General features: G+C 33.5%; 1 protein-coding gene across 4 annotated transcripts in view; it reads left to right on the top strand.

Annotated features, from left to right (window-relative positions):
- ZFYVE16 (zinc finger FYVE-type containing 16) overlaps positions 1-15,731 on the top strand; it is a 63,829-nt gene that overhangs the window by 40,809 nt on the left and 7,289 nt on the right. For 3 of the 4 annotated variants that reach the window (XM_027864237.1, XM_027864235.1, XM_027864236.1), the window contains exons 12-15: positions 311-415; positions 982-1,129; positions 8,482-8,562; positions 9,477-9,639. In XM_027864237.1, the coding sequence (XP_027720038.1) occupies positions 311-415; positions 982-1,129; positions 8,482-8,562; positions 9,477-9,639 (497 nt within the window). Of the gene's footprint in view, positions 1-310; positions 416-981; positions 1,130-8,481; positions 8,563-9,476; positions 9,640-15,731 lie in introns of those variants that run through there. The other variant, XM_027864238.1, reaches the window with a different exon arrangement.

The raw sequence follows: 15,731 nt of genomic DNA, 5'->3' as shown, positions 1-15,731 counted from the left end.
TATACCTTCCTTCACTTCCCCCTTCTTCATGATAGTGATAGGTAGTAGCAGACAGAGATGAAAGCTACTCTGTCCCCAACTTGCCATAAGCACTAGCATGTAACATTTAAAGTAAACAAGTTATTTACTACATTAATGTAACCAGTAAAAAGTTTGTAATTGTATTTTAGGTGAATTATTTCTTATTGGTTTGTGCTTTACCTGTGTTTGTATGCTCTATATTAGGGACATATTTGTAATGGTAAGATAACGGCGATGAACAGTTTAAAATTTAGGAAAGTATGAAACTATCAGCTTATTTTTATTATAGGACCTCCGAAATTATCAGTATACTTTGCATAATATAGAACAGCTGTTGATTCACATGGAAATGGGTAAAAGCTGCATAAAAATACCTCGCAAAAGATACAGTGATGTAAGTACAATTGAATTTTTTAAATTGTGGGGCCAGTTTTTAGTTAGATAGATTTTATATTTACTTAGGAGAATATTGCATGTCAGATTTTATTTTCATTCAGACTGTACCTACATACTTATACTTCACTGGATCTTTGATTTACTCAGTACTTGTAACTCCTTCTTGCCAGTGCTGATGTCAACCTATCCAGGCTTCCTCATTCTCAGAAATTCTTGTTCATATCCTTCCATAAATCCTCCATAGAGGATCTACCCAATAAGCAAGAGGTGTTCTGGGTTTTAAAAAAATATATATCTTGTGGACACCAGTATAACATTTGAATGATATGTGTATTCAGCACCTCATAATTTTGGGAAACAAGTAAAATGTGCATCACTGTTTTAATGTTTTTCCTCTTTTCCTACAAATTAATTTGCCTCTTTTGTTTTAGAAGATATTTTTCTGCCACATTAAGGGTAGTTATTTAGACCAAAGATTGCCAGTGAGGAACCCCACCAGGAATGTGATTTCTTGCATTATTATAGCTGATAAATACAAAATAACCTTTACGTTTATATTAACAGGTAATGAAAGTCATAAATTCTTCTAATGAGCATGTCATAAGCATTGGAGCTAGTTTTAGTATGGAAGCTGATTCTCATCTAGTCTGTGTTCAGAATGATGGAGTTTATCAAACACAAGCTAATAGTGCAACTGGCCATCCCAGAAAAGGTAAGTGTTTTTAAAATAACATTTTAGTACCAAAACTTTGCTTAATTATTTTAAATAACTTAAAAATGTTTTGTCACTAGTCTTAATAGAAGCACTGTCGCATAGGAGTCTAAATAAGATCTGTGACTTTTAAATGATAACTATTAACTAGATCACTGTTCATCAGAAAACAAGTTCTCTTTGCTGCTCTCTCCTGCCCCACACCTGCCTCCTCTCACCCATAACAAATGTGATAGAACAGAACATAACAAACATGATAGAACAGAAACCTATCTGGTCCAAGATAGTTTTGGTATGTTTCTGCCTAGAAGTACAGGCGAATTAGCTGACTTAGGTAGTTGTTTATTCTTTCATTGTCTTGTATTGGTTCCCTATTGGCGACAAAAAGCAGTGTCATTGAAGGACACTGGGTTTTTAGCTCCTCTTCTTCCACTCTCTGGATATGTGACCTTGGGAAAGACATTAAATCTCTCTGGATCTCAGTTTCATCTGTAAAATGAGAGCATGACTAACATTTCCTAAGGGCCTTTTAATTTCAAAAATTCCATTTCTTTGTGACGTGGAGCATTTGTGGAGTAGGCTATTTTATTGACTCCAGAAATTACTATATATATGTATATATGTGTGTGTGTATATATTCCAAATCTAATGATTTCTGCCCAATCAGGTAACATTTCCTTTCTGTACTGTAGTGTTTAGACTATATGTTCCCTAAATTAATACCTTGGAAATTAGAATTTTAGTGCTATATCCCATGGATATCAGGAAGTATTTTGTGATTGATAAAATATTTTCTGATTATAATATACAATCATACCTCATTCTATCCATCACCACCAGTAACTGAGGTAATCTGTAAAAATTTAATTTTCTAGTTAACTAAAACATATTACCTTTTAAGCATTTGGCTTTCTTTGTGGTTTAGAAATTTGGGGTAAAAATATTCTTAAACTTGTAGACATTATAAAATATTTGGGAGTCTGCCTGCCAAAACAAACCCAGAAACTATATAAACACAATCACAAAACACTTTTCACATAAATAAAGTCAGATCTAAATATTTGGAAAAACATCAGTTGCTCATGGTAGGCTGAGCTAATATAATAAAAATGACAATTCTACCTAAATTAATTTACTTATTCAGTGCCATACCAATCAAATTAACAAAAAATTGTTTTATAGAGCTAGAAAAAATGATAACAAAATTCATCTGGAAGAATAAAAGGTCCAGAATATCAAGGGAATTAATGAAAAGAAATGCTAGGGAAGGTGGCCTAACCATAGCAGATCTTAAATTGTATTATAAAGTGGCAATCATCAAAACTACTTAATACTGGCTAAGAAACAGAGTGGTGGATCAATGGAATGGGTTAGGTACACAAGACACGGTAGTCAATGTAATAACTACTAGTAATAACCTACTGTTTGATAAACCCAAAGACCTCAGCTTCTGGGATAAGAACTCACTATTTGACAAAAACTGCTGGAAAAACTGGAAAATAGTGTGGCAGAAACTGGGCATAGATCAACATCTTCTACCATGTACCAAAATAAATTCAAAATGGGTCCATGATTTAGATATAAAGGCTGATACTATAAGCATACTGTGAAAGCAAAGAATAGTTTACCTGTCAGATTTATGGAGAACAGAATTTATGAGCAAATGAGATAAAAATGCAAAATAGATAATTTTGATTACATTAAATTGAAAAGTTTTTGCACAAACAAAGCCAATGCAACTAAGATTAGGAGAGAAGCAGAAAATTGGGAAAGAATTTTTACAACCAGAGTTTCTGATAAAGGTCTCATATTTAAAATATATAGAGAACTAAATCAAATTTATAAAAATACAAGTCATTCCCCAGCTGATAAATGGTCAAAGGATATGAATAGGCAGTTTTCAAATGAAGAAATTAAAACTATTGTCATATGAAAAAATGCTCTAAATCACGATTGATTAAAGAAAAGCAAATCAAAACAACTTTGAGGTACCACATCACCCCTATCAGATTGGCTAAAAGGACAAAACAGGAAAATGACAAATGCTGGAGAAGATGTGGGAAAGTTGGAACACTGATGCATTATTGATGGAGTTGTGAACTGATTCAACATTCTGGAGAGCAATTCGGAACTATGCCCAAAGGGCTCTAAAAATATGCATACCCTTTGACCCAGCAATATCACTTCTAGGGCTGTATCCCAAAGAGATCATACAAATGGGAAAAAGACCCACATGTATAAAAATATTTATAACAGCTCTTTTTGTGGTGGCCAACAATTGGAAATTGAGGGGATGCCCATCTATTGGGGGATGGCTGAATAAGTTGTGGTATATGAAGGTAATGGAATACTATTGTGCTATAAGAAATGATGAGCAGGCGGGCTTCAGAAAAACCTGGAAGGACTTATATAAACTGATGCTGAGTGAAGTGAGCAGAACCAGAAGAACATTGTGTGACGATTGACTTTGATAGGCTTAGCTCTTCTCAGCAATACAAGGATTTAAGACAATTCCAACAGACTCATGATGGAAAATGCTGTCCACATCGAGACAAAGAACTATGGAGTCTTAATGCAGGTTGAAGCATAGTTTGCTCTCTTTTTGTTTTGTTTTGTTTCTTCTTTCCCGTGGTTCCTCCCATTTGTTCTAATTTTTCTTTACAACATGACTAATATGAAAATGCTTAATAAGAAAGTATATGTAGAGCCTATATCAGATTGCACACTATCTTGGAGGGAGAGGTGGAGAAAATTTAAAACTCAAAAGCTTATGGATGGGGCAGCTAGGTGGCACAGTGTATAGAGCACTGGCCCTGGAGTCAGGAGGACCTGAGTTCAAATCCAACCTCAGACACTTGACTGTGTGACCCTGGGCAAGTGACTTAACCCCATTGCCTAGCAAAAAACCAAAACCAAAACAAACAAACAAAAAAAGCTCATGGAAGTGAATGTTGAAAACTAAAAATAAGTAAATTTAAAATTTAAAAAAAATTTTAAAAATTCTTAAAATATATTATAATTCCTTTTAAAACAGAATATGTCAAATATAATTTAGCCTTTTCTTAAATAACAGTTTTTATGATGATAAAATCATAGATCTAGAGGTGGGGAGGACCTGAGAAATCATTTAATGTAATCCCCTCTTTTTATAGATGAGGAAACTAAGGCCCAAGGTGGTTCAGTGACTTGTCCAGGGTCACACAGGTCATTACATGCACAAGGTCACATGGGTTGTACACTACACATCAGATCTGGAATTTGAACCAGGTTCATCTGATTCTAGAAGCAGTGTGCAGTTTTATTATATTATCCTGCCCTTTTAGAGGTTGTTATAATGAATATTAAGTATTGTACTTTAGGTATGATAAAATGTTCTTGGATCCTATTGGGAATGATGGGCTGTTTGTCATTACACTAAATGACCCCAGGCTGCTCTGCTTTTTGAGGTCTGAGGGGAGTGTTTTTTTCTTCTAGGTCAGTTGGTTGTCAGTTTTCACTTTTATTAGTGTGCCTCCTCATAGCCTTTCTTCATTCCTAATTTACTACTTCTTATCTGTTGTAGGCTGCAAAATTAGAAAACAGCTTATTAGAACTGTGTGTGAAGTCAGATTAAATACATTCACTGTGAGGGTCTTACTTATAAATGAAGGATTGATGTTCCAGAGGTCAAGAAGGAAAAAGACTGACAAAGGGCCACTAGATTTATGCACTCAGAGGTTATTGGTCACCTTTGAGAAGTCTGTTTCATTGGAGTTCAGAGGATGGAAGCTGGGTGACGAGTGTTGAGAAGGGAGATAGTAAGAAAGTATCCTGCCCCTCTAATGCTTTATGATGATATGGAGGGGACTCTGGGCTCTTGAAGCAGAGCACCATATCTGACAGGGCTTGTCAAGTTGGAAGGACTTTAAGTAGTGACTTGACAACAACTTGTTTGTCATATCAAAAGACTAGTCTAACTAAATTTGGAGATGGTTATTCCTGGGTTGGACACAGTCTTTTGTGGCCATAGTTATGGCGATGTCAAACAAGTCATAGAAGGCTAACATTCTGGGTTAGTGGAATGAGCACAAGCAAAATAACAGATCCTTGAGGTTAACTAAATAACACCATATAATACAAAATTTTTTTTTAAGTTTTGATGCCAGGGAGTACCCTTGCCTTATTTTTGTTTTTAAAGAAAATTACTCTAATTCAAAAGAGTCTAATTTTTTAAAATAGACATTTAATAATAATGTTTTAACCATTTTATATGTGGTTGTTGGCATCTATTGAGCTTATCATTATCATTATTTGGTTTTTTTTTTTTTTTTTTACTATTAATTGACAAGGCCTGTTGAATTCACCTTTACACCATCTTTAATATATGTCCCTTTCTCTCAACTGCTATACTCCCTCATCATCTCAAGCCTTGATTATTACAATAGCCTGCTGGTGATTCTGCCTGCCTTAAGTCTCTCCCCACTCCAGTCTATCCTCCATTCAGCCACTAAAATGATTTTCCTAAAGTGCAGGTCCTATCATGTCACTTTCCGACCCCTTCTCTGCCACCTTCCCTGACCAGTAAATTCCAGTGGTCATTCAAAGCTCTTTGTAACGTAGCCCCCTCCTACCTTTGTCGTCTTCTTACACCTTATTCCCCCTCACATTTTCCCTTACTCCAGTGACACTGGCCTCCTGACTATTCTTTTTTTTTTGTTTGTTTTTTGAGTTCTGATAGCCACAGAACTTGATATTTTATTTTTATTTGCATTTAAAACTTACAGTTTATTATGTAGTATTTCAAAATTTAAAATAAATTCTCTTAAAAAGTTGCATATGATAAATGTTTGAACTATAATCTTGATTTAATACAATTATATCTATTTGAATCCATATCACTACAAACTTATTGTAGTTTTAGAAGATGGCATTGTATCCTATTTTTTTTCAATATTGATACTTTTTGTGCTTTTTGACAAGAAAATTTTACTTTTTTAAAAAATTATTTTTTATTACTTTATTTTGATTTATCAATAATCACTTTCATAAGCTTTTGAGTTTTAAATTTTTTTCTACCTCCCTCCCCAAGACGGCGTGCAATCTGATATAGGCTATACATATACATTCCTATACATATACATATTTTCACATTAGTGATGTTGTGAGGAAGAATTAGAACCAATAGGAGGAACCACCAGAAAGAGAAAACAAAACAAAACAGAAGAAAAAAAATAGCAAATAGTATGCTTTGATCTGCATTCAAACTCCATAGTTCTTTCTTTGGATGTGGATAGCATTTTCCATCATGAGACCTCTGGAGATGTCTTAGATCATTGCATTGCTGAGAAGGGCTAAGTCTATCAGCATTAGTCATTGCACAACATGGCTGTTATGTGTACAACATTCTCCTGGTTCTGCTCACTTCACTCAGCATCAGTCCATACACGTCTTTCTAGATTTTTCTGAAGTCTGCCTGCTCATCATTTCTTATAGCACAATAGTATTCCCTTACATTCATATACCACAACTTGTTCAGCCATTCCCCAATGGATGGGCATCATCTCAATTTCCAATTCTTAGCCACCACAAAAAGAGCTGCTATACATATTTGTACATGTGGGTCCTTTTCCCATTTGTATGATCTCTTGGGATATGGTCCTAGGAGTGCTATTGTTGAGTCAAAGGGTATGCACATTTTTATAGCCCTTTGGGCATAGTTCCAAATTGTTCTCCAGAATGTTGAATCATTTCACAACTCCACCAACAATGCATTAGTGTTCCAATTTTCCCACATCTTCTCCAACATTTATCATTTTCCTGTTTTGTCATGTTGGCCAATCTGATAGCTCTGACTATTCTTCCAATAAGACATGCCATCTCTTGACTATGGGCTTTCTCTCTGGCTGTGCCCTGTGCTTGGAATACTCTGCCTTCTGAACTCTGCTTATTGACTTCCCTGGCTTCTTTTAAGTTCCAGCTAAAATCCCACCATCTACAAGAAGCCTTCCCTAACCCCTCTTAATTCTAGTGCCTTCCTCTGTTAATTATTTCCTATTTATATAGGTTGTCTCTCTCCTTAAATTGTGAGCTCTTCGAGGGCAGGGACTGTCTCTTTTTGTATCCTCAGTGTTTATCATAGTACTTGGCATATAGCAGGCACTTAATGTTTATGGACTAACTTTTTTCTTATCAATGTGATTAATAAGTTTGATCTGGCCAAATCAGATTATTTTCTGTTCCCTATAAACACGATACTTTATTCTATTTAGGCCTTTGCTCACATTGTTCCTTTTGCTTGGTGTAGCCTCATTTTCCTCTCTCTACTTAAATTTTTATCCTTTAAAGCCCAACTTAAATACCCCCTTCTCCATGACACTTTCTGTGAGTCCTTCTATTAGAAATCATCTTACCTTCCAGATCTTACCCAGTACTGTTTTGCACTTCTCTGATGAACTGATGTATTATTTTCCATTGTAGTTATCTATTTATGTTTCATACCTCTTAACTAGGCTATAACATCCACAAAGATAGCTTTGAAACTATTCATAATAGTAAGAGCTAACATTTATTTAGTACTTGAAGGTTTGGAGAACACTTTACATTAATATTTTCTCATTTGATCCAAACAGCAACCCTGTGAGGTAGGTGCTATTAATATCTTCATCTTACAGATGAGGAAACTGAGGCTGAGAGGAGTTAGTGATTTACCCAGGTCACACAGCAGGATTTGAACCTCGTTTTCTTGATTTTGAGCCCAGTGCTTTTACACTAAGGCATAGGGAGTAGGTCTAGGATTCAGCTGGTATAGGGAACTCTTGGGTGTGTAAATTTCTTCTAACAGTGCAGGTTGGCACCTTTTCTGTAGTTTATAGTCTTAAGAGAGTTGCTTAGAGCACTTAGAGGTAAAGCAACTGCTGATATACAGCCAGTGTGTGTCAGGCAGGGCTTGAACCAAGGTCTTCCTAGCTTTGAGGCCAGCTTTCTTTTCATTGCCTAGAACATGTGTGTATATACATATATATGTATGTGTGTGTGTGTGTGTATGTATATGTACGTGTTATTTAACAAAATAGCAAGAGAAATTCTGTATCCCCTTTTACACTTTTTTCTTCTGTGGCATAAAAATATAATGTTTCATTTTCTTTTTGTTGTGTTATCTGTCACCTATGCATTAACTTAGTATCCTCTATCCTGAATACAAGCCCTCCCTCATAACAGATATGCATAGTTCAGCAAAAAGAAATAGACATATTGGTCATGTAAATTAAGAAAAAACAAGTTGTAGGTATTATTTTTGATAATAACTTAGTAAATTTGAATTAATGCCCCATGAAAAACAAATCCATGATACTGTCTTTGTTTTTCTTTATCAGTGACTGGTGCAAGTTTTGTGGTATTCAATGGAGCCCTAAAAACATCTTCAGGATTTCTTGCTAAATCCAGCATAGTTGAAGGTATGAATTTTTTTATTGTTTTGATGTAAAAATTGACTCCAAAATTTCTAGAATTTTTGAGGAAATATTCCAAAAGGCACCTAACATGAAATAATTCAGCTCTAGTAGCTTAACACTTTGCATGACTTTAGATCATTTCCCCTTCTGCAAAGGAAAACAGAAGACTGCTTTTTTGTCTGATATTTAACAAATGATGATTTTCATTAAAGTAGGAGCTTATGAGACTAGGAAAGTGAATGCATTCCATATGGAAAGTAAAATATGATTTGCAGATACAAGTTGAGCTTGTTTACTGCATAATGAACAATTAGGAAAAGAACATTTATTGCTGGGGAAAAAGCTAAAGGTTTCTTTAGAAACTAGTTGAAGTGCTTTATCCTGAGATAATATTTACAGTGAAGTTATTTTAAAGTCTTAGGGAAAAGATAACTTATTAGTATTGAGATATGTTTAGTATCTAAAAAATTGTACACCATGGTTATATAAACTATAATTTTTTAATCATAAGCATTTTAGTATGTAGTTGTTATATGTACTCTGTTTCAGAAAGCTTTTGACAAATAAATGCTTCTGTGTTACTGAAATGCAATTTGCTGGGAAAAAAAAGAATGTTTATTTTTGTTATTAAACTAAAAAGAATTAAAATAGAGGGCTTTTTTTCAAATAAGAATATTTTTATAGGCTGATGTAGCAGAGGCTTTACTGAAATTAAACTTTTACTTATAAAGTATTCTTCATGTTTCCTTTGTATATCAAAGAATTAGAATTAAATAATCTGGGGATATTTTTTCAGTCACAAGATGACTTTACTGCACACAAAAAAGTATTTTGATCGTAGAAACCAGTGTTTTACAACAATAAATCTCATTACTTAAAATTTAAGACATCTCTAACTTTAATTCTTTTATTTCTAGATGGTTTGATGGTACAGATAACTCCAGAGACAATGGAAGGCTTACGGCTAGCTCTCAGAGACCAAAAAGACTTTAAAATTACATGTGGCAAAGTAGATGCAGTAGACTCAAGAGAATATGTGGATATCTGCTGGGTAGATACTGAAGAAAAAGGAAACAAAGGGTAGGAATTTTTTTTAACATAATAGTTAATCATTGAAATTAAAAGAAAATATAAGAGGAAACATTTAGCTTTTGACCAGAATTTTATATTTAAAGTAATATAATTAGGCCTTTAGGTGAGTGTTTATGTCATCTTCTTTTTAAAATTTGTACACCATTAATTCCCAGGCATACTCCGTTCACTAGACTACTGTTAATTAAATTGTTCAAAGGTGAATCTGGTAATGTGGAGAATGACAAAAAAAGAGTTCAGGTTTGATGTCAGCACTAAGAAGAGCTAAAATTACTTACTGACATTGTGATACATGTCGCTGGTAAGAAGGAAACCTGTAGGTGTATGAAACAGTGTATAGGATAGTGGAAAGATCCTTAGGTATGAAGTTAGGAGATGTAGATTTTTAACAGGTTTTTAAAATTAATTAAAAAAAATTTTTTTTGTTGATTTTTGTCATGTTATTTTTCATTCCATCTTGTCTTATTATTTAATTATATTTATTATTTGTGCAAAAGGTTTTAGTTTTATATAAACAAAGTATTATTTAATTGTATGATATTCCATATTGAAGTTGATGAGAAATTCATCCCCTCCACAGGTATGAGAGCTACAACCTTCCATTCTGTTATGGATTTTTAATCTTGTAACTTTTTATATGAAAATCCTTTGTCCCTTTGGAACTTTTTATGGTCAGTAGCTGAAGATGATATAAATAAATTTTTATGTCAGACTTCTTCTATCCAGGTTTCCCAGGAATGTTTGCTTAAATAGAGTTGTTTCCTGAATACCTTTATATTCTTGGGCTTATTCAGTACTAGCCTGTTCTCCATGTTTCTTTCTTAAAGACTTATTTGATGGGGGCAGTTAGGTGGTGCAGTGGATAGAGCACTGGCCCTGGAGTCAGGAGGACTTGAATTCAAATCCATTCCAAATCCACTTGATACTTAACTAGCTGTGTGACCCTGGGCAAGTCACTTAACCCCACTGCCTGGCCAAAAGCAAAAACAAAAGCAGAAGACTTATTTGATGATTATCTCATCTATTCTACTGATCATCTTTGTTTTTTTGTGTGTGTGTGTTTTTTTTTTGTTGTTTTGCTTTTTGGTGAGGCAGTCGGGATTAAGTGACTTGCCCAAGGTCACACAGCTAGTTAAGTGTCAAGTGTCTGAGGCTGGATTTGAACTCCGGTCCTCCTGACTCCAAGGCCATAGCTCTATCCCCTGTGCCACCTAGCTGCTCCTTCATCTTTGCTTTTTAAAAAAATACCAGATATTTTAATAATTACTATGTTACAATAATATTTGAGATGTATTGTCAAAACCCCATTTAGCACTACTTTTTTTTTATCACGTGCTTTGATAATCATGACCTTTTGTTCATACATATGCATGTTTATTTTTTCCTAATTTTTAAATGTATTTCCTTTTTAATTGAATTTATTAAATATTGTATGTACTTAAAAACTATGTGGTTTTCAGTTTTAGACTCATGGAGTCATAGAATTTGTAAGTGACCTTCCAAGTTATCTAGTCTAATGCTCTCATTCTGTAGATGAAGAAACTAAACTCCATATGTGAAAACTAACCTGCCCAAAGCCATATGTAGGTAAAATGGCAGTTAGGATTTGAGCTTAGGCTCTCTGACTCCAAAATCCAAACCTCTTTTCCTTTGTATTGTTGTAATTCTATAACTTCTGATAATTTAAAAAATACCCTTCTCCATTTTTGTGAAATTCTTTTTTACATTTAATTTTTTGCCTTTTAAAAAATCAAATGAGCTAAGAGTTTGCTAATTTTGTTAAGTTTCATTAAAAATAAGCTTATTATTTTATTAGCTCCGATTATTTTTTGCTTTCAATTCTGTTTATCTTACCTTTAATTTTAAAAATTGCTCCTTTTGAACTGTTTTTGGGTCTGCGAATTTTTAGAGTTTTTATTATTTTCTCTTTTCATTATTTTTTTCCCTTCTTGATAATATGTGCATTCAGTTGTTAAATTTTCTGCTAAGGATTGCTTTAGTTATATTCCATGAAATTTGATAAAATTTTATAGGTCTTGTTATTATCTTTTATTTTTTATTGTTCCTATTATTTGGTCTTTAATTCACTGTTTATTAAAGATGTTTTTAGTCAGTTTTAGAGCTGCATCTTTTGTTTGGATTTCTTCATTTGTTAGAGTTTTGGGTTGTGGTCTTTACAGAATGTTTTAAAGATTTCTGTATGTCCATATTTATTTATAAGTTCTTTGTGCCCAATCACATGATTTTTAAAAAATAAGTCCCATGGGAGCCTGAACCAAAAAAATGTATTGTCAGAAGTCCCCAAAGGTTTATCAAATCAAACTTACCTAGCATTTTCTTTTAGTCTGTTAATTTCCTTCTTTATCTTTTGGATTTATCTTTGATTTAGGAATGTTAAAGTTGTCTAGAATTAGTGTCCTGCCATATAGGTCTTTTTTTTCCCTATGCCATTCCATGCTAAAATTGATACTGCTTGTTTATTTATGCCTTTAATCATAATGTAGTTTTCCTGCTTGTCTTTTTAATGCAATCTGTTTGTTTTTACCTTTTCCCATGACTTCGGTTCCTGTTTCTTTGATACTCTTGAAGCATACTCAAATGATGAGTGACCTCATCAATATGAAGAATCCCACCAAGGAAGCAATTTATAGTTTTCTTCCATGCCTATCAATTTTCCATTTACTTCCACAAGTGTGTCATGTAGGATTGACCCAGTGGGGCAAGAACCTTCCTCAGTTTCTCCTGACACTGCAAGGATATCAGTGAAATGGACCAGCTATCAATTGGTTGTCCTTTATTCTGTCTGACCAACTTATCTTCTTTTTCAATCATGCAATGACATCCTTTATTCCAGTTCTTTTTTGAAGTTCTTAATTTATGTGTAGAATCCTACTGACACCCACCACATAGCCCTCTGTTGACCTCTAAGTAATACTTTTGAAATTTTTACAGAACCTATAATGTTCTTTGTTTTGTACTCATACAACAGTTGTAGAATATTAGAATTAAAATAACAGGCTTTTGTTTCTGGGAGAAGTTTGGTGTCATTAAAGGATGTCTGCAGTTTCCCAAAGGCAATCCAGTCCATTCTCTTACTCCTCTTTAATTTCTGGGCCTAACTTGTTCATTTCAGTGCCTGTCCAAGATTCTCTCCATGACAGTTCTGTGTCTCATCTGATGTTGATAATTAGAGGATCACTCATAAGGGTATCTCATTTTTCATGAAATATTGAATAAATTTGATATGTGTATGAGATTCTTCGTAGGAAAAGAAACTTTAAGGTGGCATTTTACTCTACTGAATCAAGTGCTTTTTTCACAATGGAATTTCTGTATTTTTTGCATTTTTTTAGTAGTGATCTGTGATTAATTGTGCAATTTTGCTTGATGAAACTTGGCTGGTTTCCCATCAAATATATCCTCACCTGTGTGTGAAGATGGAAAGGTAGCAATATAGATTCAAAGTAGTTGATGTCTTGGTTGCTTTTTTGCAGCATTGATCACATTTGAGATTTTCCCCCACACCTTTTGTGTCTTCTACTTCTTCATATGCCTTTTGAATTAATCCCTTAGTATCCTCACAGTTGTGTCAGCTCTAGCATGCCTCTCTTCTTTATATGCATACCTCATCTTTGTCCATTTCTATGTCCTTAGGATATAGAGTCCAACGTGGTGGCTTCACTGTCCTTGATGTTGAACAAAGTTTTGATATGAAAGGCTTTGCAGACCTTTTCCATTTTTATTCTGTTGCTCTCCTTACATTTTCATCCGTAAATATCCTCAGGGTAATTTTGCTTGCTAATTGGATTTTTCACCAACCTGTCTTTGAACTAGTTTTATCCTCTCTCCACTGTTTTTCTCTTTTATCAAGAAATAATTCTGATAATCTTCTGCCATATTTCTCTTGTAAGATTTTTTTCAGTTCATTACTTTCTAAGCTAGTTTTTCTTTTGCCTACCAAATCTCTCTGTGTGGCAAATAAATCAATTCTTTGTTGACTAAGGCACTTTTTGGCTCTTTAAATCTCCTAATTATGGCATTGGCTTTTCATTTGTTAAACTACTGTATGACATTATTGTAGTTTGTATCTATGACCTACTTCTGGCTATATCCCATTTTCAATCATCAGTAACTTGTTTAAATAAAGTGAGGATACAATTTTCAAAATTGCATATCTTTCTTTCTTTATTAGTTTTTGACTTATGTATTAACTTGCTTTGCTCTAATAAGTCAGTGATTTGACTACACAGAAAGAAGTTTGTGGATGATTACCACATCAGTAATAAGTCATTTTTAATCAAAACATAATTTAATTTTTTTGTGATATTATTCATGATCAATACCTGTTGTCCTTTTCTTGAAGTATTCATAATACTTTAATGTGAAGCTTCTGAGTAGTCTATAGGTCTTTGGCCTCTTATTTCGTATTTCTCAACTGTATTTTCCAACAAAATTTTCAATTTCCTTATTTCCATCTTTGTAGTTAAGTCATTGACTATCAGTATATATTTACTTAATTTGGAAAGTATAATCAGACAATTCATATAATTTATCTCAGTTATCTGCAACAGACAGGACATCTTTTGTATAAGATGCAGTTATTTTTGTGATTATCATTTTACAAATACTTATCTTGAGTATTGTGATATCAGAAGACCAAATATCTCTTGAAGTAATGTTTCTATTGCCTTTGAATGTATAATTAAACTAACTCTTGTCAACTCTTATTAGCTTCTCCAAGGAGAAACTGTTAGCCATCTGTTTAGCTGAAAGATACTTCTACTTTTTGTTTCTTTAACAGTGAAAATGCCAACATTGGTATGATTCAGTGCCCTTAGTATTATGTTCACTCCTTTGCTGGACAAGGATGTCATATCTGTAATATTAACGCTGAAACTGAAGTGCATAGACTTTCTTAAAAACTGTTATTCCTACTGGCCGCTACTCCTTTTCCCAGCATTCTTCCATGATAACTACAGAAGCAGAAGGATGCATACATAGGACTTAGGGCCATCTGATAATTTTCTTTGCTTCATAGGTTGTCATGAAAGAATTGTGGGCACCCTACTGGTGAGGATCCTCTCTGTGCTCACCTGTTAATGTTTCTCAGAAAGCAGCCTCAGTGGCTAGAATCATATGGTCTCAGCTAAAGCATAATAAATTTACTTTTAATATGTATGAACTACTATGCTTTAGTAGCAAATTGTTGGGTTTTGTTTTCTAATCCATTTTTTGTTCTATTCCTTTTGAATTGATAAATTTCGCTCATTAATATTAAAGACTGTAATTGTTAAGTTTGGCTTTCTTTCCATTAAATATTGTGGGTTTTTTTTTCATTTTATCAGTATAAAGCATCATTCTGTTTTGTTTTTAACGAAGTTGTATTTAATTTTAGTCTCTATACTTGCACAAAACCACAATTCCAACTCTGCTCCACCATTAGACAAAGCTTATCTTACTATATAATCAACTAGTCATAATCACAATCCTCTTCCCATACCTAAGACAGAGCCTAAGATTCTACATTTATTGGTATGTTCTTTTTAAAAACTTTTCCTCCTAGCCCATAAATATATATATGTATATATATGTATATATGTATATATGTGTGTATGTATGTATGTATGTATGTATATAATTTAAGAATCTCTCTACCTCGAGCTTAGCCTCTTTGATTAAGTATTACTTGTTTTTATTGAATCCTAATTTAAAGAAAAATAATTTTTAAAATAATTTTATTCTTCCAGTCTTCTAGATTAGTGGTGTTAAACTCAAATAGGAATGAGGCCACTAATACAAAGCATAACCCTGTGAGCTGCATATTGACTTGGTTTTAAAGTAATGTTATTTATGTTTTATCTATTTGGTTAAATATTTCCCTGTTGCATTTTAATCTGGTTCAGTTTATACTCTGGAGCCAAAGGCAAGCTAGTGTTTGACATCTCTGTTCTAAATGATCTAAATCTGATGTGGTCGCTTTAAGAGATCCTTCTCTTTGTGTTCTACTGAACTTTTATCATAGGTTAGATGAAGCTGACTTATTTGTATTTATAGTAAATTAATATTAAATTATCTTTTAT

This window comes from Vombatus ursinus, unplaced genomic scaffold (assembly GCF_900497805.2).
Source record: "Vombatus ursinus unplaced genomic scaffold, bare-nosed wombat genome assembly UNPS02014774.1, whole genome shotgun sequence".
In the NCBI taxonomy this organism is placed as follows: Eukaryota; Metazoa; Chordata; class Mammalia; order Diprotodontia; family Vombatidae; genus Vombatus; species Vombatus ursinus.
Note: the sequence above shows the minus strand (reverse complement) of the source record. Positions and strands in the feature narration are given on the sequence as shown.